This window comes from Lolium rigidum, chromosome 7 (assembly GCF_022539505.1).
Source record: "Lolium rigidum isolate FL_2022 chromosome 7, APGP_CSIRO_Lrig_0.1, whole genome shotgun sequence".
NCBI classification, from domain to species: Eukaryota; Viridiplantae; Streptophyta; class Magnoliopsida; order Poales; family Poaceae; genus Lolium; species Lolium rigidum.
The window spans coordinates 334,447,882-334,472,981 of NC_061514.1; the positions used below are offsets into that span (position 1 = coordinate 334,447,882).

Here is a 25,100-nt window from a genome sequence, read left to right on the forward strand (position 1 = left end):
AGAACAATTCAACTTGGAATTCAAATTTAATAAATAGTATGAGAGCTACTCTCTCATTTAAATCTTGATCCTAAGTAATATAACCAGGGGAAATGACCTAGGCTAATGAACCCCTGATAATTATTACTTAGAGATTTTAATGTATTTAAAATAGTAGTATGATACTATGTGTAGTGTAGCACTCTAATTAAATTATACTCACATATAATAGATATGAAATGTTGACTTGGGTCAACCTATATTTCATACCTGATTATTATATGAGGAGATTAAATCTTAATATAAAGTAAAGAGAAGAAATGAATTTTCTCTAAGGATCTACATATCAAAAATTAAGAAATAGGAATAATGAGAGGAAATTATTTTCTCCTAAATAAGAATTCCTCAAATAAATCACCATGCCATGTTTGATTGATAATAGGACCAGAGTGTGAACTTTTTGAGTGTTGCTAGTTTAGTAAGTAAGTTTGGTTTAGTATTTATACCTCGTATTCGTATATAGACGCTAGTAACGAGGATTATCAAGAGGAGGAGGCCTACTCCCAAGAAGAGGAAGAGAACTTTGATCACTACTCAGCTCAAGGCAAGCTAACCCTTGCTAAATACAAATGCTTAGCTCTACAAGAGCAAAGGCATCATCCCACTTTACTTTTATGTATTACCTATCCCATGATTTTACTTAATTTTACTTTGGCTTATTTATCTTAAAGTACTTGTTGATTTATGAATTCACTATTGTCTAGAATAGAACAATACTTGGTTTAGATGAACACCCCTCAAGCTAGATAGCACCCCTCATATAGTTGCTATTGCTAAACTATTAAAAATTGACTACTCTAGATGGGAACAAGTGATTTTGATATGAATTTGAAACCTTGGAATGATGGTTCATTCCATGGCTTGACTTTAAGGTGATATTGACCAAGAGAAGATAGTGATTTTTGATATAAACCTGATATGGTTTTGAATGCGATACCCTTCCAATTATACAAGTACCCCCACAATACCTGATTATGGGTAGGGCTTAACTAGAAACTTGTGTATTTTAGTATGGGTTCCCTCTAAACAAGCATCATAGGGGTTACGCTGAGGCTACCTCCGTATGTGAGAAATGATGTGAATATGAGGTGAATGTACGACCCAAGCCCCGTGCGGTTCCCGGGTTAACGAGTTGGTTCTCACCGGGAGGCCAAGCTCATGGGGAGAGGTGCCTATACTAGGACATATAAGTGAAAGGTTATGATTGATGATCCGCGTACTGAGTTACGATGATTCGGGGTTATCCTCGACGGATGAAATCAATATTTGTGGCACAAGAGTACAACCTCCGCGAGTGTTAAACCTATTCGAATAGCCGTGTCCGCGGTTACGGACGGTTGGAAAGGCCATACTACTTCCTTTATCAGAATTTATGTTGGAATAATGATGGTGATTGGGAATTAATTTGGATCCCAAATGAATTGTGGGAATGACACTAATGTTCCCACTTGAGTTAGTCTATTAAATAATGAGGATTTTATTAAATGTTTATCAAAAGAAACTTGGCTTTATGCAAATAAACTTAGATCTTAGTACCCCTTTATTATACTCAATATGCTTTACCATAGTATTAGTTTGCGAGTACTTTAAAAGTACTCATGGCTTTGCCCCGGCTATTCAAATGCCGGACTATGAAGAGGAGCAACAATATCGGGATGACGGACGGCGGGACGTCTACGATAACTAGGATCGTCTTCTAACGTCAAGCGTTACTGTGGAATATAGAGTCCACTACTACTACGCTTCCGCTACTTATGTGTGTGTTGAACAATCTATTTGTGTAATATTGGATCATGTGATCCCTTGTTGTAAGACTTTATGTGTTGTAATAAATGATGACTCTGAACGACTTACTATTATGTCTCGCAAAAACAATCTTCCTGGGATTGCGATGTATGATATAATAGGGCATCCGGACTTAAAAATCCGGGTGTTGACAGTTATTTCCATAGCAAGCTCTAGTTCATCGAAAACGGATTCCGCATGAATCACTTGTTGCGTTTTCAATATTGGAGTTTTTCTCGGTTTCTCGTATTGAGAGGTTTCACTCTAAAATACATAGAAAAACATACCCCACTTGTTCTTAAGCTTTTCACTCTTTGTGGGGTAGATCTTGTCATCTTCTTTACAGCAAAGTTGGTTTCACCTAAATCCGAGTTTCCTAACTCAAGTTGTTGCATTTTCCATATTGGAGGTTTTACCGGTTTGCTGTTTATAGATAGGTAAAACCTTTATCCATTTGTTTTCTATCCTACTTTGCTGGACTATGATGTTTCTATGCATATTGTTGTAGAGCTCGTTGTTGTGATTTCAACGAGCCCAAGATCATCGAAATCGGAGTCCGGATGCAAAAGTTGTTAAGGTTTTCGTATCGAGTGTTTGGGCAAAAACTGGGTGGCCGGAACTGCCGCCGGGAACGCCCCGGCACTGCCGCCGGGGCCACCCCGGCACTGCCGGTGGCCAAGGCCGGCACTGCCGGCCACCCCTGCACTGCCGGTGGAACAAGGCCAGCACTGCCGGCCACCCCGGCACTGCCGGTGGTTCAAGGCCGGCACTGCCGGCCTGTCGCGATTTTGGCCCCAACGGGCAGAAATCTGAGACCCCTATTTAAGCCCTTCTTCCTCCTCTTTCTCCCCACTTCTTCTTCCTCCTTTTGCTTTCCACCATTGTTGACCTTGAGAGCTTTCCTCATCCCTCTACTCCTCCAATGATTCTTGAATCCATTTGAGGGAAAAGGAAGAGGAGATCTAGATCTACAATTCTACCAATCAAATCCATCTCTTTGTGAGTGGAACTCTCTAGATCTTGATCTTGGTGTTCTTGGTGAATCCCTTTGTTCTTCCTCTCTTATTCCCCCAATAGCTTTTGTAGCTTTGTTGGAATTTGAGAGAGAAGGACTTGAGCATCTTTGTGGTGTTCTTGCCATTGCATTTGGTGCATCGGTTTGAGTTCTCCACGGTGATTCGTGGAGGTGAAAGCAAGAAAGTTGTTACTCTTGGGTTCTTGGAACCCTAGACGGATTCTAGACCTTTGTGGTGATTTGTTGGGAGCCTCCAATTAAGTTGTGGATGTGTGCCCCAACCTTTGTGTAAGGCCCGGTTTCCGCCTCGAAGGAAATCCCTTAGTGGAACCGTGACCTAGGCCTTTGTGGCGAGGGTCACCGGAGATTTAGGTGAGGCGCCTTCGTGGCGTTCGGTGTGTGGTGTGAGTACCGCATCTTGGGGTGAGGCCTTTGTGGCGTTGGTGTGCATCGAGCAACCACACCTCAAGGTGAGCCTCTTGTGGCGTTCGGGAGCACTAAGCAACCGCACCTCTCCACGGAGATTAGCACTCGCAAGAGTGTGAACTCCGGGATAAATCATCGTCTCCCGCGTGCCTCGGTTATCTCTATACCCGAGCTCTTTACTTATGCACTTTACCTTGTGATAGCCATCGTGCTTGAAGTTATATATATATCTTGCTATCACATACTTGCTTGTATTGCTTAGCATAAGTTGTTGGTGCACATAGGTGAACCATTGCTTAGAATAAGTTGTTGGTGCACATAGGTGAACAATAGTATATAGGCTTTGGGCTTGACAAAGTAAACGCTAGTTTTATTCCGCATTTGTTAAGCCCATCTCGTAAAAGTTTTAAATCGCCTATTCACCCCCCCCCCCTCTAGGCGACATCCGTGTCCTTTCACCGGAGGAGTCGCCGGCCTCCCCTGCGCGAGCGCTGACTCGCGGAGCTGGATTGCGAGCCCGTCCCACAAAGCGAGCTGTTGGCCAGTGCCATGGCAATGGCCTCCTCATCTGAAATGTCCGGCGGCTGGGTCTCCGGATCCCACGTCGGCCCGCCGTCGTCGTGGTCGTACTGCGCCATGGTCACGTCGCCGTCCTCGTCCTCGTCGCCGTCCTCGTCCGCGTCCTCCTGGTCGTTCTCTTCTTCTTCGGCGGAGATCTCGCGCTCGAAGTAGTTTACGTCGGCGAGGTAGGCAGCGCGGCGCCGCGCGTCGAACTCCCACGTCCCGAAGGATATCCAGTTGTACGAGTTTATCGCGTGCGCCGGATCCTCCCGCAGATCCGGCGGCAAGATCGCTCAGCGGCGGCGCACCTCCTCCCGCCGCTCTCGGCCCACGCGCGGCACGGGGGGGGGGGGACCGGCACGCGCCGAGAGTTCAGGTACCAGCCCCCTCCCGGCAAGTTCGCGTCCGGCCATGGTACCGGCCGGTTTTCCTCCCACGGCCGCGCGCGAGGTCAACGCGGACGTGCCGGCCGACCCGTGCCTTCTTGCTGGGAACGCGAGCCGCTAGCCTCCTGGTCGTTCTTCGTCTTCCGGAACGGCCAGCATTTCTTCCCCATGGCGTCGGTGTGGTGGATATTGTGGGATTTGGCAATGGTTTTGGTCGGGGAAATGGGCGCCGGCAGCATCCCTTTTAAGGCTCCGACGCCATCTCGCCTTCAATGGCCTGCCAGTGCAACGCCTACTAGCTGCGCACGCTCGCGGAAGCCGAGGCACGCCATTAACGCGGCCCCTGCAAAGGCTGTAGCGCGCCGCCCAGAAGTAATGCTGCGGAAGACGAAGCAGTTGTGCCACTGCCAGGCGGGCCCGTGTGAGGACCGAGCGGACACTTTGCGCGTCCACGCAGCGTCCGCCGAGACGCAAACCTGGCGCATATCCGCGGACTGCCCGGTCACTTTGCGTCGCCCCGCTGGAACAGGCCCCAGACGCATTTCCGGTCACGGCGGACACAAACGGTCGCTCAGCGTCCGTTTACGTCGCGCCGCTGGAGATGACCTTAGGGCGCCATTGAAAGCTCTGCTGCTGAGCCTACGGCATTCCAGCTAGGATCGACTGGCTTTTGCCGGTGACCATCCATATATAGCTAGCTTAGGTGGTACAGTAGTACGTACGTGGAAGCGGAATTATCACAACAGACACGTACGCTTCACTGTCCTTTCCTGGTTACTGATCGATCCATGGTGCTACTGAGTACTACTCCCTACTAGCTTCTGCATAATTAACCATGGTCCTTTCACGGTGCCGACCGACGGATCCAACGCTAAATTGAACAGCGGTGCGTTGTCTCTAGCTACATGGCTTGGATGTACGTTATCCTCCGCCTACATGATACATGCATGAACTGATGAACAGTAGTAATAGCAGAGTACAATATCGATCCTACTGCATGCTTGCATGGATGTAGTACCTTGAATATAGTTGATTGGTTAATTCCTGAAACCTTTAATTCTAGGGCTTCTGTAGAGAGGTCGTCGCTGCTAATGGTTTCCTTGCACATGGCCGGCAGGCGGCAGCTACAGCGACAAGATGGTGGGAACCTCGGATCGGGTGTTAAAAGTCCTTCGACCCACCATAGACCGATGTTTAATTTTCTCCGAAGGATCATCAACATGCTGTTGTTTAGAGTCGATCGTCGAGCATTAGGTCTGGCGTGGTTACTTTCCGTCTACGGTGGAGCGTACTGGTATCCAAGCCTCCGCCGTTGAAGTCGAACCAAGTATGTCTTCGTCGAGGAACATGCGATTTTCCTGTCGGGTGTCCCCTTCTTTGTCTAGACGGAGTTGGGATTATCTCCGAGCCCATCTCAGTAGTAGCTTCTTCGGAATTACGATCTCTAAAGATCGTGTTTTTTTCAGCTTTAATTGGTGTACTTCAATGACTTTTCGGCTGCTGCTTCTACAAGGCCTAGAGGCAGCATCGATGTTTACTCATAGTGCACCATCAATGGATGCAGGAGAGAGATGGTGGTAAACTTTTCAAAAACACGTTCTATTTCTTTTTCTTGTAAGAATGTTCTTGTAAGGGATGGTTACAAATAATACAAGGCCTTCGGCCTTTTTCGCAAAAAAGAAGTTAGTTTCTAGACGAAATAATAAATCCGAGCCGAAGGTATAGAAATGCACTAGCCTATACGGCGTTTGTGTGCCTGCCTTGTGCTCCCATCCACCAAGGCACCAACAACCAACCAACGCCTGTCACCCCATCCCTTCTAAAAGGCAGTGGGACAATGAGCCCGAATCCGCTGCATACGGCGCAGCAGATAGACCGAGCACATGCCATGCGCCATCGTTGGATCAATCTGCCGAGGCCGGCGGATCAGAGAACGGCCGCGACCAGGCCGGCCGCTCCTCTTCGGGACGTACGGAGGAAAAGAAGAAGGAAGTCCGGTCTGCACGCCCACGCTCTCGGGGATCCCATGCCTGGCAATTGGGCAGAATCTGTCGGGGTCGCATGCCCTGCTCGTGATATTTACCTCCGGTAAAACTTTAGAAAGAGCCATGAAATTATATTGTTGAGAAGAAAGAGCCAAGAAATGTGAAGTATGAAAAGATATAAGGGTTTGCTAATTTCGTGTAATTAACTTAACTTTTAGTCGATTCATGAACCATGAGTTACAACTTTGATTGCAACTAACATTTTTCTTGTTGCACATGAGCAGCAGCTAAAAAAGCACGTACAAACTATGGGATCACTTTGCGACTCGTGCTAGTTATAAGTTGCGATTTTAATTGTAACTGAGAAAAATATCCAAACCACTAGATTAATTCGTGATTCATAATAGTCAACGGTCGCATTTAGGATTGAGCTGATATTAGATGACATATTAGCATAGTTAGTCACATCCAAAATAGAATGCAGCGCTTCTCGACAAGCAGAAAAAAAAACCCTCGGGTCGCTCCCCTCGCGGGCGACTCTAGGGGCGCCACCAACCCTAGCCCCCCTCCCCTCCCCTTCCCCGTATCAGTCATCGGTGGGAGCTGCCGGGCAAAGCCCGGGCGGTGGCTCGCCCCTCTTCTACCCGGCGCAGGTCTTTCCCAAGCGAGGCTGGCAGTCAGGCGGCGGTGCACGGTGGCGATTCGACCCTTGACAATGGGCTTCGCTGGCCCATATCTGGGCAATGTGGGCTCTAGTTGTAGCTGGGCCTGGGCGGGCCAGGCTGTTCTTGCCAGTGGTGCTCCCTGGAGTGGACGCGGTGGTGCAGAGCGGAGCAGCGGCTGTGGCGGCCTACGTGTAGCAACGTGGCGGCGGGGACTTCACGGGTCCAAGATTGGTTCGGCAGGGCCTGCGGGGCCTAGTGTATCCCTGTTGCCGCCTCTGGTCGGCAATCGTTGGTGGCGGTGGAGGACGTCCTCCTGGTGGCTGTGCTGATGCTGCCATCTAGTTCCAACTTTCATACCTCCATCTTGCAGGTCACGCGATGAACCTTGCGACACGGGTGTGAGTTTGCCGATGCCGGGGCAGTGCCTCGAAAGGTGGACTGCACGGGCTGCTCGGCGGCGGGCGACGTGGCGGTGGTGATGGCCGTCTCTTGGGGCCACGAGGGTGGCGAGGAGTGGACATCGGGAGCTCCTAGTGTTTTCGACGCCTTAGTATGGTCAGTGCCCAGATCGTGTGGTAGAAGCTCGGCTCGGGGATGCCTTGTAGTTGAGGGACCATGTGTGGCAAGGGTTTTTCCAGGGCGAAATCCATGCGCTTCGGCGCCAACGACGGCTATGCCTACGGGTGTCGTGACGCTCTTGACGGCGTCGTTGTGGCTACCCTCTCCACATTAGGGCTCCGGGTGAAAACTCAAGCCCTCATCGGTCTTGGCAATAGCGGCGCCTTTGGCGTCGTTACCTCCTTGGGAGCGTTGTCGTGGAGCCTAGGTCTCCTTAGTCGCTCGGCGTCTTCGGTGGCAAGCTCGGTGCTTTTTAGTGTGTCCTTTATTTTTATCTCTGATATACTTGTTAGAGGAATTTCTCATCACCTTGTATCGGTTTAGCCGTTTAGCTTTATTTATAGGGTTAATTGGATCTATGCCACTACAATTTTCATGGATTGGAGAAATGCCATTACAAAAACACAAGTTGGAAATATGCCACTCCCACTTCGTTATACCTCTACCCATGCCATTTGTTCCAATACCAGTCTGTATACAGCTCTTATACTTCCGTATGTACACGTATACTTATGTACAAATACTTAAGAAAATATCTATCGCCTACGTGACCTCTATATCCAGTGGAGAGAGCTGGCCCAAACCGCCCTAATTTTCCCTGCTCGACCTCAGGCGCGCGGAGGAATCTTAGGGCATGTCCAATGGTAAGCGCTTATTCAGGCGCTTAAGCGGAGGAATAAGGAAAATTAATCCCAGGGTTCATGCGCAAGAGTCTATGGTTCCAACGCTGGCCTCCAATTTGAGACTCTTATTTCTACATCGGAATCAATTTGATTTGCATGCCCCAAGCCAATTGTAACGAAGCCACTAGTAGAAAACCTCTCATCCATCTAAGCCATAAATACCGGTTCCCTTACGAACCGGTACTAAAGGGTGTATTAGTACCGGTTGCATCTGCTCGGACCTTTAGTACTCGGTTCGTAAGGACCTTTAATACCGGTTCGTGACACGAACCGGTACTAAAGGGTTTGCGTCAGTTGAAAAACCTTTAGTATCGGTTCGTGACACGAACCGGTACTAAGGTAGACCTTTAGTACCGGTTCGTGTCACGAACCGGTACTAAAGGTTTTTCTGCTCCCCCACGCAGCTCTAACCCCCCTGTGGATCGCCTTTTTTGACACGGTAAAATAGAAAAGAAAATGATAGAAAATTCAAAAAATAAAATGTTTTCACATTCTTCTATGTTATGCAACCTACTATTAGGAAAAATTAAGAAATTCGAATTTTCACTTTTTTTGCAAAAAAGTTTTGAAAAATGGTAAAACCGCAATAACTTTTGCATACGACGTCGAAAAAGTACGTATAATATATCAAAAAAATCCTGGGAAAAAGTTACATCCGAATTCACCTGGGTTTACCCGGTTAGCCAATTTTTAGATTCTCAAAATTCCAAATGAAAATATGAAAGCAGGAAGATTTTAGTTTTTTTCCAGAAATTTAAAATTTTATATATTTTTATTTTTTTAAAATTAAAATATTAATTGTAAGATTTTTTGAGTCCTAACATATTACTATTACTTTTATCAAATTATAAGATTTTCAATTTTTCAAGTTTTAGGTTTTGCAAAAAATATTAAATTTTTTAAAAATAATTAAAAATAATAAAAATTAAAAAAGTTAATTTTATTTATTTATTCAACATTATTATTACATCATTACTTTTATTTATTAAAACAATTATTTGGAATTCAAACGATAAAAAGTGTGACATCGACCAACATGTTAATAGGATTGATATGATACTATTATCACATACATGCGCGCGAAGCACTTGGAAGTGGAATGGGATGGAACTTGGAAGTTAAGCGTGCTAGTGCGGGAGTAGTGTGAGGATGGGTGACCGACCGGAAAGTTTGACTACGGGTAAGTAATTTGACTAGAGATTAAGTGTAGTTAGAGACTAACGGAAATACTAGTAATTCTGAAAAAATAAAAAAAAGAGGCCGTGAAAAAAGGGTGTGAAAAATAATTAGAAAAAATGGAAAAAAAAATTAAACGAAATAGGCTTTAATACCGGTTCGGTGTTACGCACCGGCATCAAGCGTCTCCAGCCCCCACGGTTCCTCCGCGCCTACGCGTGGAGCACGCTTTAGTCTCGGTTCAGTAAGCAACCCAGTACGAAGAGGGACCTTTAGTGCCGGATAATTAGTACCGGTTACTCAACCGGTACTAATGCCCCTATGGAACCGGTACAGATGAACGTTTTTCTACTAGTGAGCGGCCGGCGCGAAGTCTTGCATCGATGCTTGTGTTTAAGCGCCTAGCGGCCGGGAACGTACGAGCAACCGCCAATTCAGTGGGATTAGTATCCTGGCGCCCCTACTTAGCGCCCTGCGCTGCAGATGCCCTAGCGCGGCAGCGGCCGGAGGCGCTCCCTCGCGCGACGCGGCGGCCAGAGGAGCCCGCGGCTGAAGGAGCTATCACGCTCGCGCGCTGGAGGAGTTAGCACGCTCGCTGCTGGAGGCCCTCGGCTGGAGGACATGATGCTCATGGAGTCGCCGACGGCCAAGTGCCTGTACGAGTGCTAAATTTAACATAAATACATAATTCTGAACGGTAGACAGGTAATAGTGTGTTTGAGTTCCTGTATTTTGTCAGATTTTTCTTTTCTGAGCAGTTCAATTTTTTTGGCTAGAATTTGATTTTTTTTGGTATCATAAAGACCCGTAGTGTAGTCAATACTGAGATACAGATCGAAATACATGTATTATCAGAGTTGTTATTCTTTTAAGTGAAGAAGATGACATGTATACAAGTATGAGAGAGTTGTAGTGGCATATTTCCAAGTTGCGTTTTTGTAATGGCATTTCTCCAATCCATGAAAATTGTAGTGGCATAGATCCAATTAACCCTTATTTATAAAGCAGAGCGAAAGCACGTTTCGATAAAAATATAATGCAGCTCACCTTGTTGATCGCCCCACACCCTTTTCTCCAGCTGTCGCTCCTCAAACCTTTCTTTGTTTCGCTTTCCTTGATATCCAGATTTACCGGGATCAGGATGATACATGCTGATATTGTTCGTGCGATTACTTTCGAATTATTGCTCCCAAGAGTGTGATTTCTTTGAATATTGCGCTACATCACAGTCCTCCACCATGGCGGAACGGTTGTTGCTGTGTACGCTGTACCCAGGGTCTCCGTGTACCTTTAGGCTGTACGTGCAATGGTCCTGCGAAAACAACAAGTCAACCGACCGTGCACCGGTGAGATAAGATCATCGTTCCGAGCCTATATATTGCAGTGGGACGAGATCTCGGGTGGAGATACTAGGGCATGTCCACCTTCTTTTGGCATGTCACGATTGCAGCGTTGCATGGATCTTCCGAGTTACTGCTGACTTGATTGCATAGCATTGGTTTCACTAGAGTACATATGCTTCCTTCAATAGCAGCAAACCATTCTTGGCAAAAACGTCCATCCTTTTCTTTCTGAGATCAGGCAAACGTCCATCCTAGTGGTGGAGGATTTGTTGCACAGAGAAGATGTGTTCCAATTAGTTTCAAAAGCTTTGGTTGGAAGAAAAACAAGATTCTCAAGATCTCAAGGTTCTCAATATCGTAAGGATTACTTGTCCTAAGTATCATCGAACAATTGTCTAGACTTAAAAGTAACTTTCATCAGAGTGAAGTTTTCTGCTTCGGTCAGGCAATACAAGTAGAAGATCAATATAGGAATTTCTTCGGTTGTGAGTCTGGTTCTTTCCCGTTTAGATACCTAGAACTACCAATTATTTTCGCAATTTAAGGAATGGTGAATGAAATCCAGTTGAGGATCGTTTTGAGAACAAGTTAGCAAGTTGGTTGAGAAAGTTTCTTTCATATGGCGATCGGTTAGTTCTTGTTAACTTTGTGCTTATAGGTAAACTCATGTTAATGTTTTATTTTGAAATAGCAAATGGCGTCAGGAAAAGATTAGACTTCTTTGGTCTACTTTTTTTTTTTGGCAAAGTGATGCCCAGAATAAGAAATGTAGGTTGACTAGATGAATATTATTGCCCCAAAGATCGGGTTGGGGGGGGAGGGGGTGGAATTGAACTTGCAGACAATAGGTGAATATTGAGGAAATGGCTTTACAAATTACATAACAAAGAGGAAGTACAACATGAATTAATTCAAAAAAAATATCTTAACTAAAAAACTGTATCCCAAGTTAAAGCAAAGGCTACTGATTCACCTTTTCTGCAAGAGACTTATTAAAGTTAAGGATGATTTATTTTGTACAGGTTCCTTTAAAATTGGACATGGGAAAATATGCGTTTTTCGGAAGACACGTGGTTGGGTAACTCACCCCTTTCTCAACAATGCCTTGTTAAATAACATAGTACAATGAAATAAGTTTCGGTGGCCGATGTTTTATCTCATAATCCTCACAATATAGGATTTGGACGTCACGATGGATTCACTTAGTGCTTCATCTGATGGATATCCAATTATCTGAACACAAAGATGTGTTTGTTTGGAATCTGACTTCCTCGGGTGCGTATATTGAAATCTCACTATTTAGATCATATGAATAGTCATACTCCTTATATTCGAAATACATTTGGAATATTAAGGTACCACTGCAAATAAGGATTTTTATATGGTTTCTTCAGAGAAAAGTGATATAAGATAATCTAGTAAAAAAATGGCAGGGTAATATATAGTGTTTTTTTATAATCAATATGAAACAATCCAACATTTATTTTTTGATTGTCCCCTTCCCAAAGTTATTTGGTGTGTTGTTCACATGACTTTTATTATAATACCCCCAACTAATATGACGAATTTGTTCGGAAACTGGTTGCACGGCTTTACCAAACGAAGATAAAGCACAAATGCGGGGGTCTTCATTATTTTAACAGATCTAACCACTCTTCTTTCTTGTAGGTTATCCCACTGCCTTCGACTTGATCCGTACGTAGTCATCGTCTCGAGCTAGAGGAGCTGCATCGGGACATGGTTACTAGGTGCAACCGTTTGAAAATGGTAGCACCGTTGTTGTTCAACCGGTGCGGTTGGACGACGTCCTATGTATCATTTTTCTATTTTTATATTTTTTAAGTGGTTGATTCATGTTTCAACCCTTTCTGGCACATAATGTGGCGTTGAACCTTTCAATAATTGAAACAAAAGGCGATGGTCGTCGTGCTATGACACTTATTGTGGAGATGGAGCTCCGCCGATGGTGCATGTGAAGTGACAATGACAAGTGATGACTGGTCCAGCTCGGTGACCCTTCACGGCACCACCCTTGTACATTTCATTTTTTGTAACTCCCCCATCAAAACTAAAGCCCCCTTGTTGCTCACGTGTGTTGACTGACTATTTGGTGGTTCGTGGTGTGGTTTCACTTGTTTGTTGTCGCGAGGGCTTCCATGACGGTTGCCTACGAAGTAGTTGGAGTCGCTTGCTCGTGGAGAAGCAACAACTATGACACTTGTTTGTAGGCTTGACGACGTTTTCTTTTGGGCGGAGTGTGGGTTGCATACGTAGAGTGAGAGGTAGCCTGGGTGTGCCCACATGGCTATCGTGTTCCTTGACAAGGGTTTTTGTATTGTTTTAATCCTATTTTCCGCTAATTAGTTGGACACTATTTTCTTAGTCAATGAGATATGGAGGAAAGTTATTGTCGGTATTTCAAAAATGGTCTTAAGATATGCACATGAAATGTCTCGGCCGACTGCGAGTAGTCAAAAATAATAGAACTCGGCCAATGCATTATATTCACATAAACACATAAATATATTCCAGATTTCTTGTACTTACAAAATAGCATAAGTAATTGGCGGCTTTTTACGGACTTCATTTATGACAAGTAATTGGAACAATATAGGTTTTTTTTGGGGGGAAATGTAACATTCTTTTGACAGATAGTGCACCGGCCCCATTATAATGAAGTCAATGCATTTCATATACGAAAAAGATAAAGCATGTACATCCATTTTTAGGTCGTCGTGTAGCAGGACTGGCTCGTCCTCATTCTGCGACGTGCGTGCCATGAGTCACTTTCCTGTATACATTTTTCTTCCTTCCCCTCCATCAGACACGTCCTGTGCCTCTATTTATTCCTTGTGGTTTTTGCACAGTGTACGACACCAGCCTCCAAATCCTTGAGAGATCCCCAATTTGTTCTCGCTTAATTTATTTTCTTTCTGAACAAGCTTTGCAGCAGGAACACAACTGCATTTTTAGGTTTGCCCCATCTGCTCTGTCTAACAGCACTCCACCGTTTTTTTTTAATATTTGCTCACCATACTGTTGGATTGGAATCGGATTAGTACCATATATCTGAACAGCAAATCGAAAGACAAAAACGTCATTGAAGGGCAGGACAAGAAGAACAGTGAAGCTGTGCAAGAACATTGTTGTTGACCTCACAATATGTCCAACACTATTTTTTGGCCAATGCCGTTGTGCACCTGTGTCTCTTGACACATTGGAATAGTCAGTTAAGTATACGTGAGACGCAGTAGCATTGGCTTAGGGTGAACTGGTCAGGTTCATGGCCCGACCAAAAGACATATTGCTAGGCAAAATAAAAACAGCAGTGCGGGCAGGGTGACCTAACTGCAGGCAAGGACGCAGCTTAAAGAAATGGATCGAGATCCGATCACTTGCTCGGTCGCACGACGACATGGTTTGTGTGGTCTTTTATTTCGATGGCGGTGCACGGCAGGACAGGAGAAACTCTTCATAGAAGAAAAAGGACAGAAGAAACTACAACGTTGCTTATTAATTAGGTTTTTCAAAAGTTAAGATCATGGTAAACAATATACTCCCTCGACCCCCGTCCTCAAACAAGATATCGTAAATCAAATTTTATTAACTTTGATCATTAGAAAAAAAGTGAAATTATGATACTAAATCAATATCACTAGATTCAATTTGACATGGAGCTCAATAGTATATTACCACTATCCTTAAAAATATGTTTTAGGTTTATCAAAATTTAGATGTATGTAGACACTATTTAATGTATAGATATATCCAAATTTAGACAAATCTAAGACATCCTTTTATGGATGGATGGAGTGGTGATTTGATGCCACATATGTTTCTATTTTTATATAAAAATTTGGTTAAATTTAAAAACGTTTTACTTCCAAAAAGACATACATTTATTGATAGACGCTGAGACTACAATCAAATAAAAATGCTTTACTTCTAAAAAGAGGCCAAAACTTTCCCTCATTCTTTTAATTAAGAAAAAAGTTACAACAGTGTAAACAAGTGATTACACTGTTTAGAAATAAACAAGAAGGTGGTCAATCCAAAGGTCAACAAATTGCCTATGATTGAGAGAAAGAGAAGTCTTCGGTGGTGTTAATCTTGGCAATTTAATCCTCATTGGTCAAAGTTTTGTTGACATACCACTTTTTTTTCCCTTTTGGACACCGCAAAAATGAGGGGGCAATGCCTTTTGGCTTGGAGCCATTTAGCCATGGGGCATCCCAAAAGGGCGTATTTTTTCCATTGCCCACCGCAATTGCCATCGAGGCATAGAAGAGGTCCATGTCCACCTTCATGGAAGGATTTCCAAATCCAATCTAAAATTTTCCCGGATCCATCCACTCAAGCCAAGGCCACGGCAACCTTAGGGCCCTTGAAAATTTCTAAATGCTTAGAACCCCAAGTCCCCCAAGCTCTTTGGGGCAGCAAACCGTTTCCCAATTTATTTTGCATTGGCCTCCCGTGACCTTGTCGGTAGCCGACCAAATGAAGGCTCTCTCAATCTTCTTCATATTGTTTTAGACGGACGACTGAATAATGAGCGGGGTGAGGTGGTAGATAGTTTGCGAGGCAAGAACAGATTTCACAAGAGTGGTTTGGCAGACTATGTCAATGAATTTTCCATCCCAAGTTGCTGGGATTTTCCCGGCAATTTATCCTCAAGATGTTGAAAGTCCACTCTTTTTAGTTGCCAAACCGAAAGAGTTAGACCAAGGTACCTCACTGGGAACTTAGATCTTAGCTCCGGAAGGCCCTCAAGAATGTCTTCCAAATTTAGATCCCCGCAACGAATAGGTACGCAGGAGCTCTTTTGGAAGTTTGTAAGAAGGCCAGCGACCACAAGAATGTACCTCATTTGGAAGTTTCACAAGAGCAGTAAAGCACTTGTTAAATTGGATCCCCTTGGCGAAGGTCCCGGCCATGGGCAATGGGAGGGCCGGCCATCCCCATTGAGGAGTACACGAGACGTAGAAGTGACGAAGAGGGCGGTGATCCAATGCCAGAAGGTAATCAGAAACCCTTCTATTGAAGGAGATCATCAAATTGTCACATCGCTTGGAATCAAAGGCTTTGCGAATGTCAAGCTTGAAAATGAGGTTATGGGTTTTGTTTTTGTGCAATCTTGTTGTCATATTTTTAACGTAGAGGAAGTTGTCATGGATGCTTCTTCTCTTGATGAAGGCACTTTGGGCGTCTGAAATAAGCTCACTAATGTAAGGCCCAAGACGAAGAGCGAGCACTTTGGCGATTTACTTTGCAACGGACTAGATTAGACTTATTGGCCTAAAGTCCAAGATCTCTCTCCCCTCCTTTTTGGGAAATAGAACAACATTTGCGGAGTTGAGCCACTGCGAATTGGAGGCATGGGGATTTCCAAAGAGGTTAAGAATCCTCATGATATCGGCCCCAGTGCCTTGTCTCCTGGCATTTGCTTGATAACATATAAGAGCAACTCTAATAGTACAGCCGGTTGTTGGCTATAAGCAAGATGCCATGTCATCTATAGTCAACATGTATAATAGTTGGCTATACTATTTTTTCAATGGATGACCCACCTTTCGTACACACACCTTGCCTAGGAGCACGTGCTAGAGCTAGCTCTTGCATACCCACTTACATTCTCTCTCCTCTTCTCTCTTCTCCAACTAGACACAAATATATTATTTTAATCCTTGTAGCCAGCTGACTAGTCCTTATTGTACTTGCTCTAAGACCTCCTCCTCGGTGAAAGATTCACCCAAAGCATGCAAATCCGGGTTTTGCAATGTCATGCGTCCCATTGAAAGTCCGCCTTCCGAGCTTCACCTCTTCCCATGACCGAAGTGAAGTGCGAATGAATAATTCCTTGTTTATGCTCATGATCGGTGATCCACCCGTTATCATGCTTGAGACGGTGGATGTGATTCTTTTGTCTACAAAAAATCACTTTCTTGTAAAATCCAGAGTTGAGGCAATGCAAATTGGTTTTCTTGTAACTTTCTCGGGGAGGTGAGTTAATCCGTTGCCGTGCCATGTTTCGTGGGTTCTGTCGGTACTTTTGGCAACCACACTCTCTTCACTCCGCCATTGATCCCAGAACGCAGTATTCCTCCCAGAAGTTAATTGGCCACGAGAGAAGGTAGCGCGGCTAAAGTCAGCTGAATCTTAAAGCACATCTCCATGTTTAAACATGACAGGGAGTACATGCCTGCCTCGCATGACACAAGAACAACCAACGGCAGGACCAAATCCGCTCCTCAGAGAAGATGGCACGCATGTCTACCTCCTGATCCGTGATCACTGCTACTTTTTTCTCCAGCTTCACAAGTGCTGGATTTGGCTATGTGGTTCTTTTAACAACACTCTTTAATGGCCTCACCAACTAGTTAAACAACTTGTTAGACCTGCAGATCAAGCGATTAGGACCATGCTACTGTGCTAGCACTGCTGCAAATGGCTAAATGAGGCATAACAAGGTTACTAAATACACTTCGCGGCTGAGGCTGGTCCTGCAGGTATGCTAGGTACAGAGACAAGGCACCCGTCGGACGCTGCCCCGAACGGAGGCTGCAAAGTCAATTGCAAGGCTGAATAATTGTCAAGTAAACTGTCAAATAGTAGAGTACTAATTAAATCCCCTTAAGAAAGTAAACTGGTTTTATTTTGAGAAATATATATATCTGTAAACTGATTCGCAGTTCCCTATGGTCAGGCCACGTCATGAGAACATTTCCTTCTGCTGATGATGGCTTGCTTACTGTTGATGAGAGACCTTGGTTTGCTGTGCTAGGAGAAAGACTTGGTGAGCAGACAATCCCCTAAATTAAGCTAGCGATTGATTGATTTAGCTGTCTAGTAGTAGTACCGATGCTAAACCGAGGTTAGGGACAGCACTAGAACCCACGCATTAACCTAGCTAGGGGAAGAAGACAAAGCACCAAGCACTAACAACCGAAAACCACCACCATAACTACCAAAACCTGTTTGCATTGCAGCACAATCATCTGGTTGCACAACTAAGTTTACAATCTGTTTTTTAGGTGAAAGTTTATAAATTTAGTGTCAAACGTTAAAACAAACAAGAACCAGAACCAGAACCAGAACCAGTTTATCATAACAAGAGAACTGTCTTTTTTTGAGATGGAACAAGAGAAGTGTCGCGGGGAGCATAAGGATTGTACGAGAATTTGACAGATTTCCAGTCGGGGGTGCATCAAAGGCAGATAATAAAACAGACAAAAAACAAAGCGAAAAGACACCCCTTCCACCACTTCCATCTTCCTCCCCTGTCTGTCTTCTTCCTCCAACCCCTCACCCCCAAAGCACATTTCTTTCCTTCCCTCGCCCGCTCGCTCGCGTGTCCCCATTAATTCCTCGCACCATCAACCGAGCAATGCCGCCGTGGAGGCTGCGCGCGTGCGGCCACCAGCGGTGCTAGATCCACCGACCAGAGCAGCAGCGCACCGCGTCCAGAGACAACGGCGGCGGCGGAAGAGAAACGCGGACAAGAACCAAGTCTGGCAGGCCGGGACCGGCGGCCGCGCCCAATGCACGAGCACACCGTGGCGAGGGCGTGGGAGGCGACGGTGCGCAAGGGGCAGCATCCGCAGCAGCAGCCCGGGGGCAGGCGCCGGGTGGCCCCGATGCTGGCCGCCGACGACTCCGAGACGGCCTCCTCCTCCGCCTCCTCCTCCGCCGGCGTCGACGACGCCGACCCCAACCACGCCTACGTCGAGCGCGGCCTCCCCAACGGCGACTTCTACACGGGCCAGTGGCGGGGCGGCGCGCCGCACGGCGCGGGGAAGTACCTGTGGACGGACGGGTGCATGTACGAGGGCGACTGGCGGCACGGCAAGGCCACGGGCCGGGGCAAGTTCTCCTGGCCCTCCGGCGCCACCTACGAGGGCGAGTTCCGGGACGGCTTCATGGACGGCGCCGGCACCTACACGGGGGCCGCCGGCGACACCTACCGCGGCGCCTGGTCCATGAACCTCAAGCACGGCGCCGGCCGCAAGAGCTACGCCAACGGCGACCACTACGACGGCGCGTGGCGCTCCGGCCTGCAGGACGGCGCCGGGCGCTACGTCTGGCGCAACGGCACCGAGTACGACGGCGAGTGGCGCGCGGGCCTCATCCACGGCCGCGGCGCCCTCGCCTGGTCCAACGGGAACCGCTACGACGGCGGGTGGGAGGACGGCTGCCCGCGCGGCCAGGGCACCTTCCGCTGGGCCGACGGCAGCGTCTACGTCGGCTTCTGGACCCGCGACAGCCCCTCCGGCATTGTGCAGCAGAAGGGCGTGTACTACCCGTCGGCCGCCGCGTCGTCCCCCAGGGCGCGCGACCCCCGCGACGTCTTCGCCAGGGAGCTGCCGGGATTCATGGGCAGCGCCGGCGCCGGCGCCGGCTCCGAGTCCACGCCTGTGCTCAAGCCGATCAACAGCTCCGGCAACCGGACGGCCAATCGCCGCTCCAGCTCCGTGTCCGGCCTCAGCAATTGCTCCGTCGGCGACCGCAAGTACGACAAGATCTGTATCTGGGAGTCCGACGGCGACATCACCTGCGACATTGTGGACGGGGCCGCCTTGGTCGACGACGCGCGGAGGAGCATGAGGATGGAGGACGGCGCGGACGGTTTGGCACTTATGCCGCCGCCCTCGCCGGCGCCACGAATCGCAAAGTGGGTGGCGCCGCCGCCGCCGGAGGCCAAGCAGCAGGGGGAGACCATCGTCAAGGGACACAAGCAGTACGAGCTCATGCTCAACTTGCAGCTCGGGATCAGGTGGGTTGCTTCGTTTCCCATTTCCCTTCATCATCATTAGCTAGTAGTGAGTGAATTATCAAGAAATGTTTGTTGTGAGATTTGATCGACTCGAGAAATTTTGCATTCGTTTTAGAACTACCTTTGCTGATTTATTACTAGTCTGAATTAGGGGAAATTGCCATGTGAATCAGCAAAGAGTTTGCTTCGAATCATGATACCGTAGGAGATGAAAAGAATTGTTAGTTTGGCCGCCAATCTAAAAATTGATTACATGGTAGTGAGTGAAGGCTTAAACCGTGTGATCCTCAATCAATACAGACATATATTAGTCATTTTTTTAATGCATACTTAAAGTGTATCTCTGCCTTAACATAACAATGATGTGTTGACACAGGCATGCTGTTGGGAAGCAAGGTCCAGTTACGCTTGATCTCAAATCATCGGCTTTCGACCCAAGGGAAAAAGTATGGACGAAGTTCCCCCAGGAAGGCTCAAAACACACTCCGCGGCACAATTCTTGTGACTTCAAATGGAAGGATTACTGCCCGCAGGTGTTCCGGTTGGTCCTCGCTCACCACTCCGTATTTCAAAGGCACATGATGTATCCTTGTTCTTGTGTCATTGTGCTGATCAACATACCGTTGTTTCTGAACTGAACTGCAGGACATTGCGCAAGCTGTTCAAGGTTGATGCTGCCGAATACATGTTATCCCTCTGTGGAAACGAGGCACTCCGGGAGCTCTCGTCTCCTGGTAAGAGTGGAAGCTTCTTTTACCTAACACATGATGACCGGTACATGATAAAGACAATGAAGAAATCGGAAGTGAAGGTTTGTTCATTGTGATTCACTCTGTCTCCAGGCTTTCTATGCTTCATAAATAAGGCCAAAAGTTTTATACTGAATGCGTGAAACACTTGTTAACGTTACAGATGCTTTTGAAGATGCTTCCAGCTTACTACAACCATGTTCGTGCGTTTGAGGATACTCTTGTAACCAAGTTTTTCGGTCTACATTGTGTTAAGTTAGCTGGGGCAAATCAGAAGAAGGTTAGAGATAAATGCAACTGTATATTCTTTCTCCATCCTTAGCGCTATCTCATTATATACAATATGTGCCCTAACTGTTTGCTGTTGCACTACTACCCAGGTTCGCTTTGTCATAATGGGAAATCTATTCTGCTCTGATAATTCTATCCATAGGCGTTTTGATCTGAAAGGCTCGTCTCTTGGCCGCACAACTGGCAAGTCACAAACTGAGATTGACCAGTATACAACTCTGAAAGACCTTGATCTGAACTTCATATTTAGATTAAACAAGCAATGGTTTCAAGAGTTTCAAAGGTGCAATCATCTTCTTTTGATATTCAAGTTTTGTTTGATTTTAGTTTTAGTAGAAATATGTGCATTTTCTTCCATTAATGTTAATAAAGAGGTTAATTGTATTGATGCAGGCAAGTGGACAGGGATTGTGATTTCCTTGAGCAGGAGAAGATTATGGACTACAGCCTCCTGGTGGGTGTACATTTTAAGCATAATGGACAGAAGCTTCTGACTGATGGTTGGTTGGAAAACTCAAAACACATTCGCAAAATTATTAAAGAATAATCAGTTTTGTTATTTATACCTTACAATTTGCACTGTTTGTTTTGATTGAAGGTTCCGCTGACAATGATATTGACACGGTATCAACACCTCGGCTACATAGAGATCAGTTTCTTGCTGATCCAAATGGGTAAGCTAGATATTTTAGCACCCTTATCTGTTGTACCATGTACTTACGTTCTACTGCAATACAACTTTGTTTAGAGTAATAGTGCTGCTAAAATATCTGCATGGTCGATCCTTGTGTCGTAATTAATACTACGTAGGCCTCATACCAACCAATCATCGAATATTGCTAGGTTCAAGCCATTTGCTTATGCCTGAAACTTGACAGTAATCTGTTTGCTCGAGGATATTCTGTAGTTCTTAAGCAGCAGTTCAATTCCAATGAGAACAACTTCATCTTTCACAAAAGTTAGGTCAATAGGACCTCAAATTATTAATTCTAGTAATTAACTTTGCCTTGAAAAGTGAAACAATTTAATAAAAAGTACCAGCGGGTAGTAAATATGACACTATGTGATGTCGACTAGCTGACCAGCGGGTAGTAAATATGACACAACTGATATTAAGGAAATGGCTACAGAATTATTACATATTTCCTTAGTTATACTGTTTTGATATTTGCTTGAGATATTCATCTAAATAATGTGAATGAACAGGTTGTCTAAAACCAAACTCGGGACAAGGATTCCTGCAAGAGCTGAATTGACTAGTAGGAAGAATGATTGTGAGCCGCAGCTCCTTGGAGAGCCAACCGGGGAATGCTACGATGTTATATTGTATTTTGGGATTATAGACATACTACAAGATTACGACATCAGCAAAAAGTTTGAGCACGCATACAAGTCTTTTCAGCATGACCCAACCTCAATATCAGCGGTGGATCCAAAGCTGTACTCGAGACGTTTTAAAGATTTCATATACAAAGCATTTCAAGAAGACAGCTGAAAAACATCCCGAAGCTTGACAACTGAACGAGGCCCCCCGATGCAGATGAAATTTAAAATGTCAAAGGAACGTTTGACCTCTGCACAGCGAAGTGGGGTATCCGTACTTGTGCGCGGTCAATTGTCTGTGCAAGAATGGATGAGTGCGGCTTCTGGTTGAGAGAGTTGCTCCCGGAAATGGTCAGGCTATCGCGTAAATATAAATTAGTTTATGTTATACATAGAAGATACATAGGGCTCACTAATATTTTTGTAGGTAGGAGAGGGTAACTTAGTGATTCAACTTACAGATAGGAAAGCTGTAACCACAAGTGCGCAAGCCGGTCTGGCAGTTGTAAATGTTTTTTTGTTTATTACATGAGGGTAGCGCATGTATTAGAAATTCTTTTGTTTTACAACAGGAACATCCTTGGACTTGTCCTGTCTCCACATTGTACAATGTTTTTTGGGACCTGGCATGGGAGGCAGGCAGGCAGTGATACCTCAGTTTTGTTCTCCTTTCCTGGAGTGAATGATCGTGTCTTGTCCATTTGCCAGCTCCCAATGATGCTACACCAAAATGGGTCCAGCCCAACTGAAACTCAGTGGCAGCTGAGGCATCAGCATTGTGTGTGTTCCAGGGTCAGCCTGTGATGATGGCTTATCGGCGACTCTGCATTCAGCGAAAGTCACTGAAAATGGGTGAAATTTTGTGCAACTTCTCCCCAGCCATGACAGGGATAGATTCATCAGCTAAGCTAGGTGCATGTTTAACCTGCAGAGGTCAGCACGCATGTAGCTAGAAACAACTGCAACAACAGTATCTGATCACAACATCACATGTACACATCAATCTGCAATGCAACTCAAGCAATCAGATTCAGGCTACTGTTCGGCAACTTAATCACATATCTTTGCTGATGCCATATATAGCAGGATTGTTGTTTTGTGCTGAAATGAGATCTCTGATCTGCCTGCCTGCACCTTTCAGTCCCAGTCATCAAGTCATGCATAAGTAGTACCTGGATATTTTTCAGCATCTGGCACCTTGATCTGGAGCTAGCACAATGATTGGGCAGCGTTGGGTCCGGTGAAGCTTTTGCCAACAGACGACGTGGATCCAAGTTCATGGAAGAAGTTTCTAACAGCTTCAAAAGCGTTTCCTGCCAGGTTCGAACAGCTCTGGAAAAGAACAGAAGGCTTGTAGCTGGTGCTGCCTGCCTGCCAGTGCCGGATGAGCTTTTGGTCTCCCAGTTCTCCTTCTAAAATACTGGCGATCTTCTTCTGATCTTGCTGAGTTGGTGTATTTTATAGTATTTGTGCTGATGGATTTAGGCATAGAAAATTTGACGAGGAGCCGAGGAGGAGGTTGAAAGTTGAGACAGTTGTGTTCCCGTTGTTGTTTATGGGATTGCTGCGGAGATAGTGGCCGGCAACTATCGACACCGAACCTTCTCTTGTACGCTGATTGGACATCGAGGATCCTGCTAAACACTAGAAAAAAGAAGAAGGAAGAAAGTAGTGTGCATTACCTCAAAAAAAAAAGTAGTGTGCATACACCCAAAGGGAAATGACATCCAGTGAGCCAAGCGTGCCAGATATAACAGAAACTAAATAAATATGAAAGTAAACCAATTATTTATTAATATACATGATAATCTTTGTTTGTGGATAACATATAAATATGGTATGACATGATTGCAAGCATGTAATACTACATATATTAGTCTGAACATGAATCGGCAATGATAGTGTTGCCTGCATGTTCTCTCCACTTGCCATGACATATTGTTTTTTGTAGATCACCATGCCATATTGTGTAGTATATGGCACTCCCTGAATGTCAATCAGCAAATCCATCTAATTTTAGTATTTTCCCTCTATAATTAAGCTAGAACCTGAATGCATCTGCATAATTGATTAAGAAGATCTCTGTCCAGCTACCACCTAGCTGTGTTGATTGATATACGTGTCACGTACTCACGCTAATTTGCCATCAGCTCCGCGAACTCAGGGTTCGTGCCGAGGCACAGCTGCTAAAAGGCAGGCCAGGAGGGCATGGCTGCTAATGTAAAGGCGAGAGATGATGGTCCTGAACTTGAACCCCACAGATAATGGAGTCTGTCTCCAGCTTTGAGGAACACTTATCTTTCTTGGAAACAAATTAACCGAACTCTGGTCCCATGATCATATCGTACCAAGAGAGCTGTGCCGCCGTTGCGTTTCTCTTCTCCTGCCGCCATTGTACATAGGACCTCCGGCTGGGACATGAATTTGCAGCACCCGGGCACCTGTGTGCCCTTTTCTTGAAAAACTTAAAATTTGTACTTTTGAGTTAAAAAAAATCCAAAACAAAATTGTTCACTATTGAAAATTCTAATGTTTGCCATGTCTACTGACAGTACGGAGATAAAAAAAAACCAAGTAAATGTAGAAGCATAATTTCTGTCTGTCACTCATAATTGTCCATGGAGATGTGTTGGTGATGTTTAGATCATCTTTTTAGATTTGTGAGAAACCACTCACGGGAGCTTGTACATTCAACTTCAACTAAGCCAAATGCAATGAGATAGATGCAGTCATTTGGGTCTATTCCTACTGGTGTCAATAGCTGCCTTTTGTACCTGGTTTGATATGGGAACCATCTAGACATATGAAAGGTAGCAAGGAAATTCCATTTGCAAGTATCATATATAACTCTAGTAAACAGTGGCCAAATGCTTCTTATGTTCTGCACTATTTGGATCATTTACTGAATTGGTTGCCAGGAAGAATTTAGAACCAGGATTGCTCCTCGTGAGCTCTTGCTCATGATCCATCAGTATATGCAACAATGCAGCTTTCCCGTCTGTGAATTCATGGTGATGGCTTTAAGTGGCCAGTGCCTTCATATACATTGATTACAAAGCTACATGCTCTTCTTCTATCATTTGATGCTTTCAGCAGCCAAGGACAACCACGAGCACAAACAACTTCCGACCTTCTTTTGTCATTCTTTGTCTTCTTGATTTGTACTCTATTCTTGATATTCTACACTGCCAATGCTTTCCTCACTTCCTCAACACCACCTGAGCACCATCCCATTTTTGAAAGAAGGATTGCACATGTCAACTTTTGAATTGAATGCCTTGAACT

The 25,100-nt window shown here is 45.3% G+C and overlaps 1 protein-coding gene across 1 annotated transcript; it reads left to right on the forward strand.

The window, feature by feature from the left end:
- The first annotated feature begins 18,220 nt into the window (after positions 1-18,220).
- On the forward strand, positions 18,221-22,549 carry LOC124674090 (phosphatidylinositol 4-phosphate 5-kinase 6-like). Its single transcript, XM_047210124.1, has 8 exons — positions 18,221-19,452; positions 19,829-19,993; positions 20,098-20,263; positions 20,365-20,481; positions 20,582-20,775; positions 20,886-20,992; positions 21,091-21,166; positions 21,699-22,549. The coding sequence occupies exons 1-8, from the start codon at positions 18,221-18,223 to the stop codon at positions 21,985-21,987; spliced, it is 2,346 nt and encodes a 781-aa protein (XP_047066080.1). The 3' UTR covers positions 21,988-22,549.
- Positions 22,550-25,100: the final 2,551 nt, after the last annotated feature.

Coding starts and splice junctions, on each gene's coding strand:
- LOC124674090 (XM_047210124.1), top strand. CDS start 18,221: ATGCACGAGCACACCGTGGCGAGGGCGTGGGAGGCGACGGTGCGCAAG. Junction 19,453..19,828: donor AACTTGCAGCTCGGGATCAG/GTGGGTTGCTTC, acceptor GTGTTGACACAG/GCATGCTGTTGGGAAGCAAG. Junction 20,264..20,364: donor TGAAGAAATCGGAAGTGAAG/GTTTGTTCATTG, acceptor TTAACGTTACAG/ATGCTTTTGAAGATGCTTCC.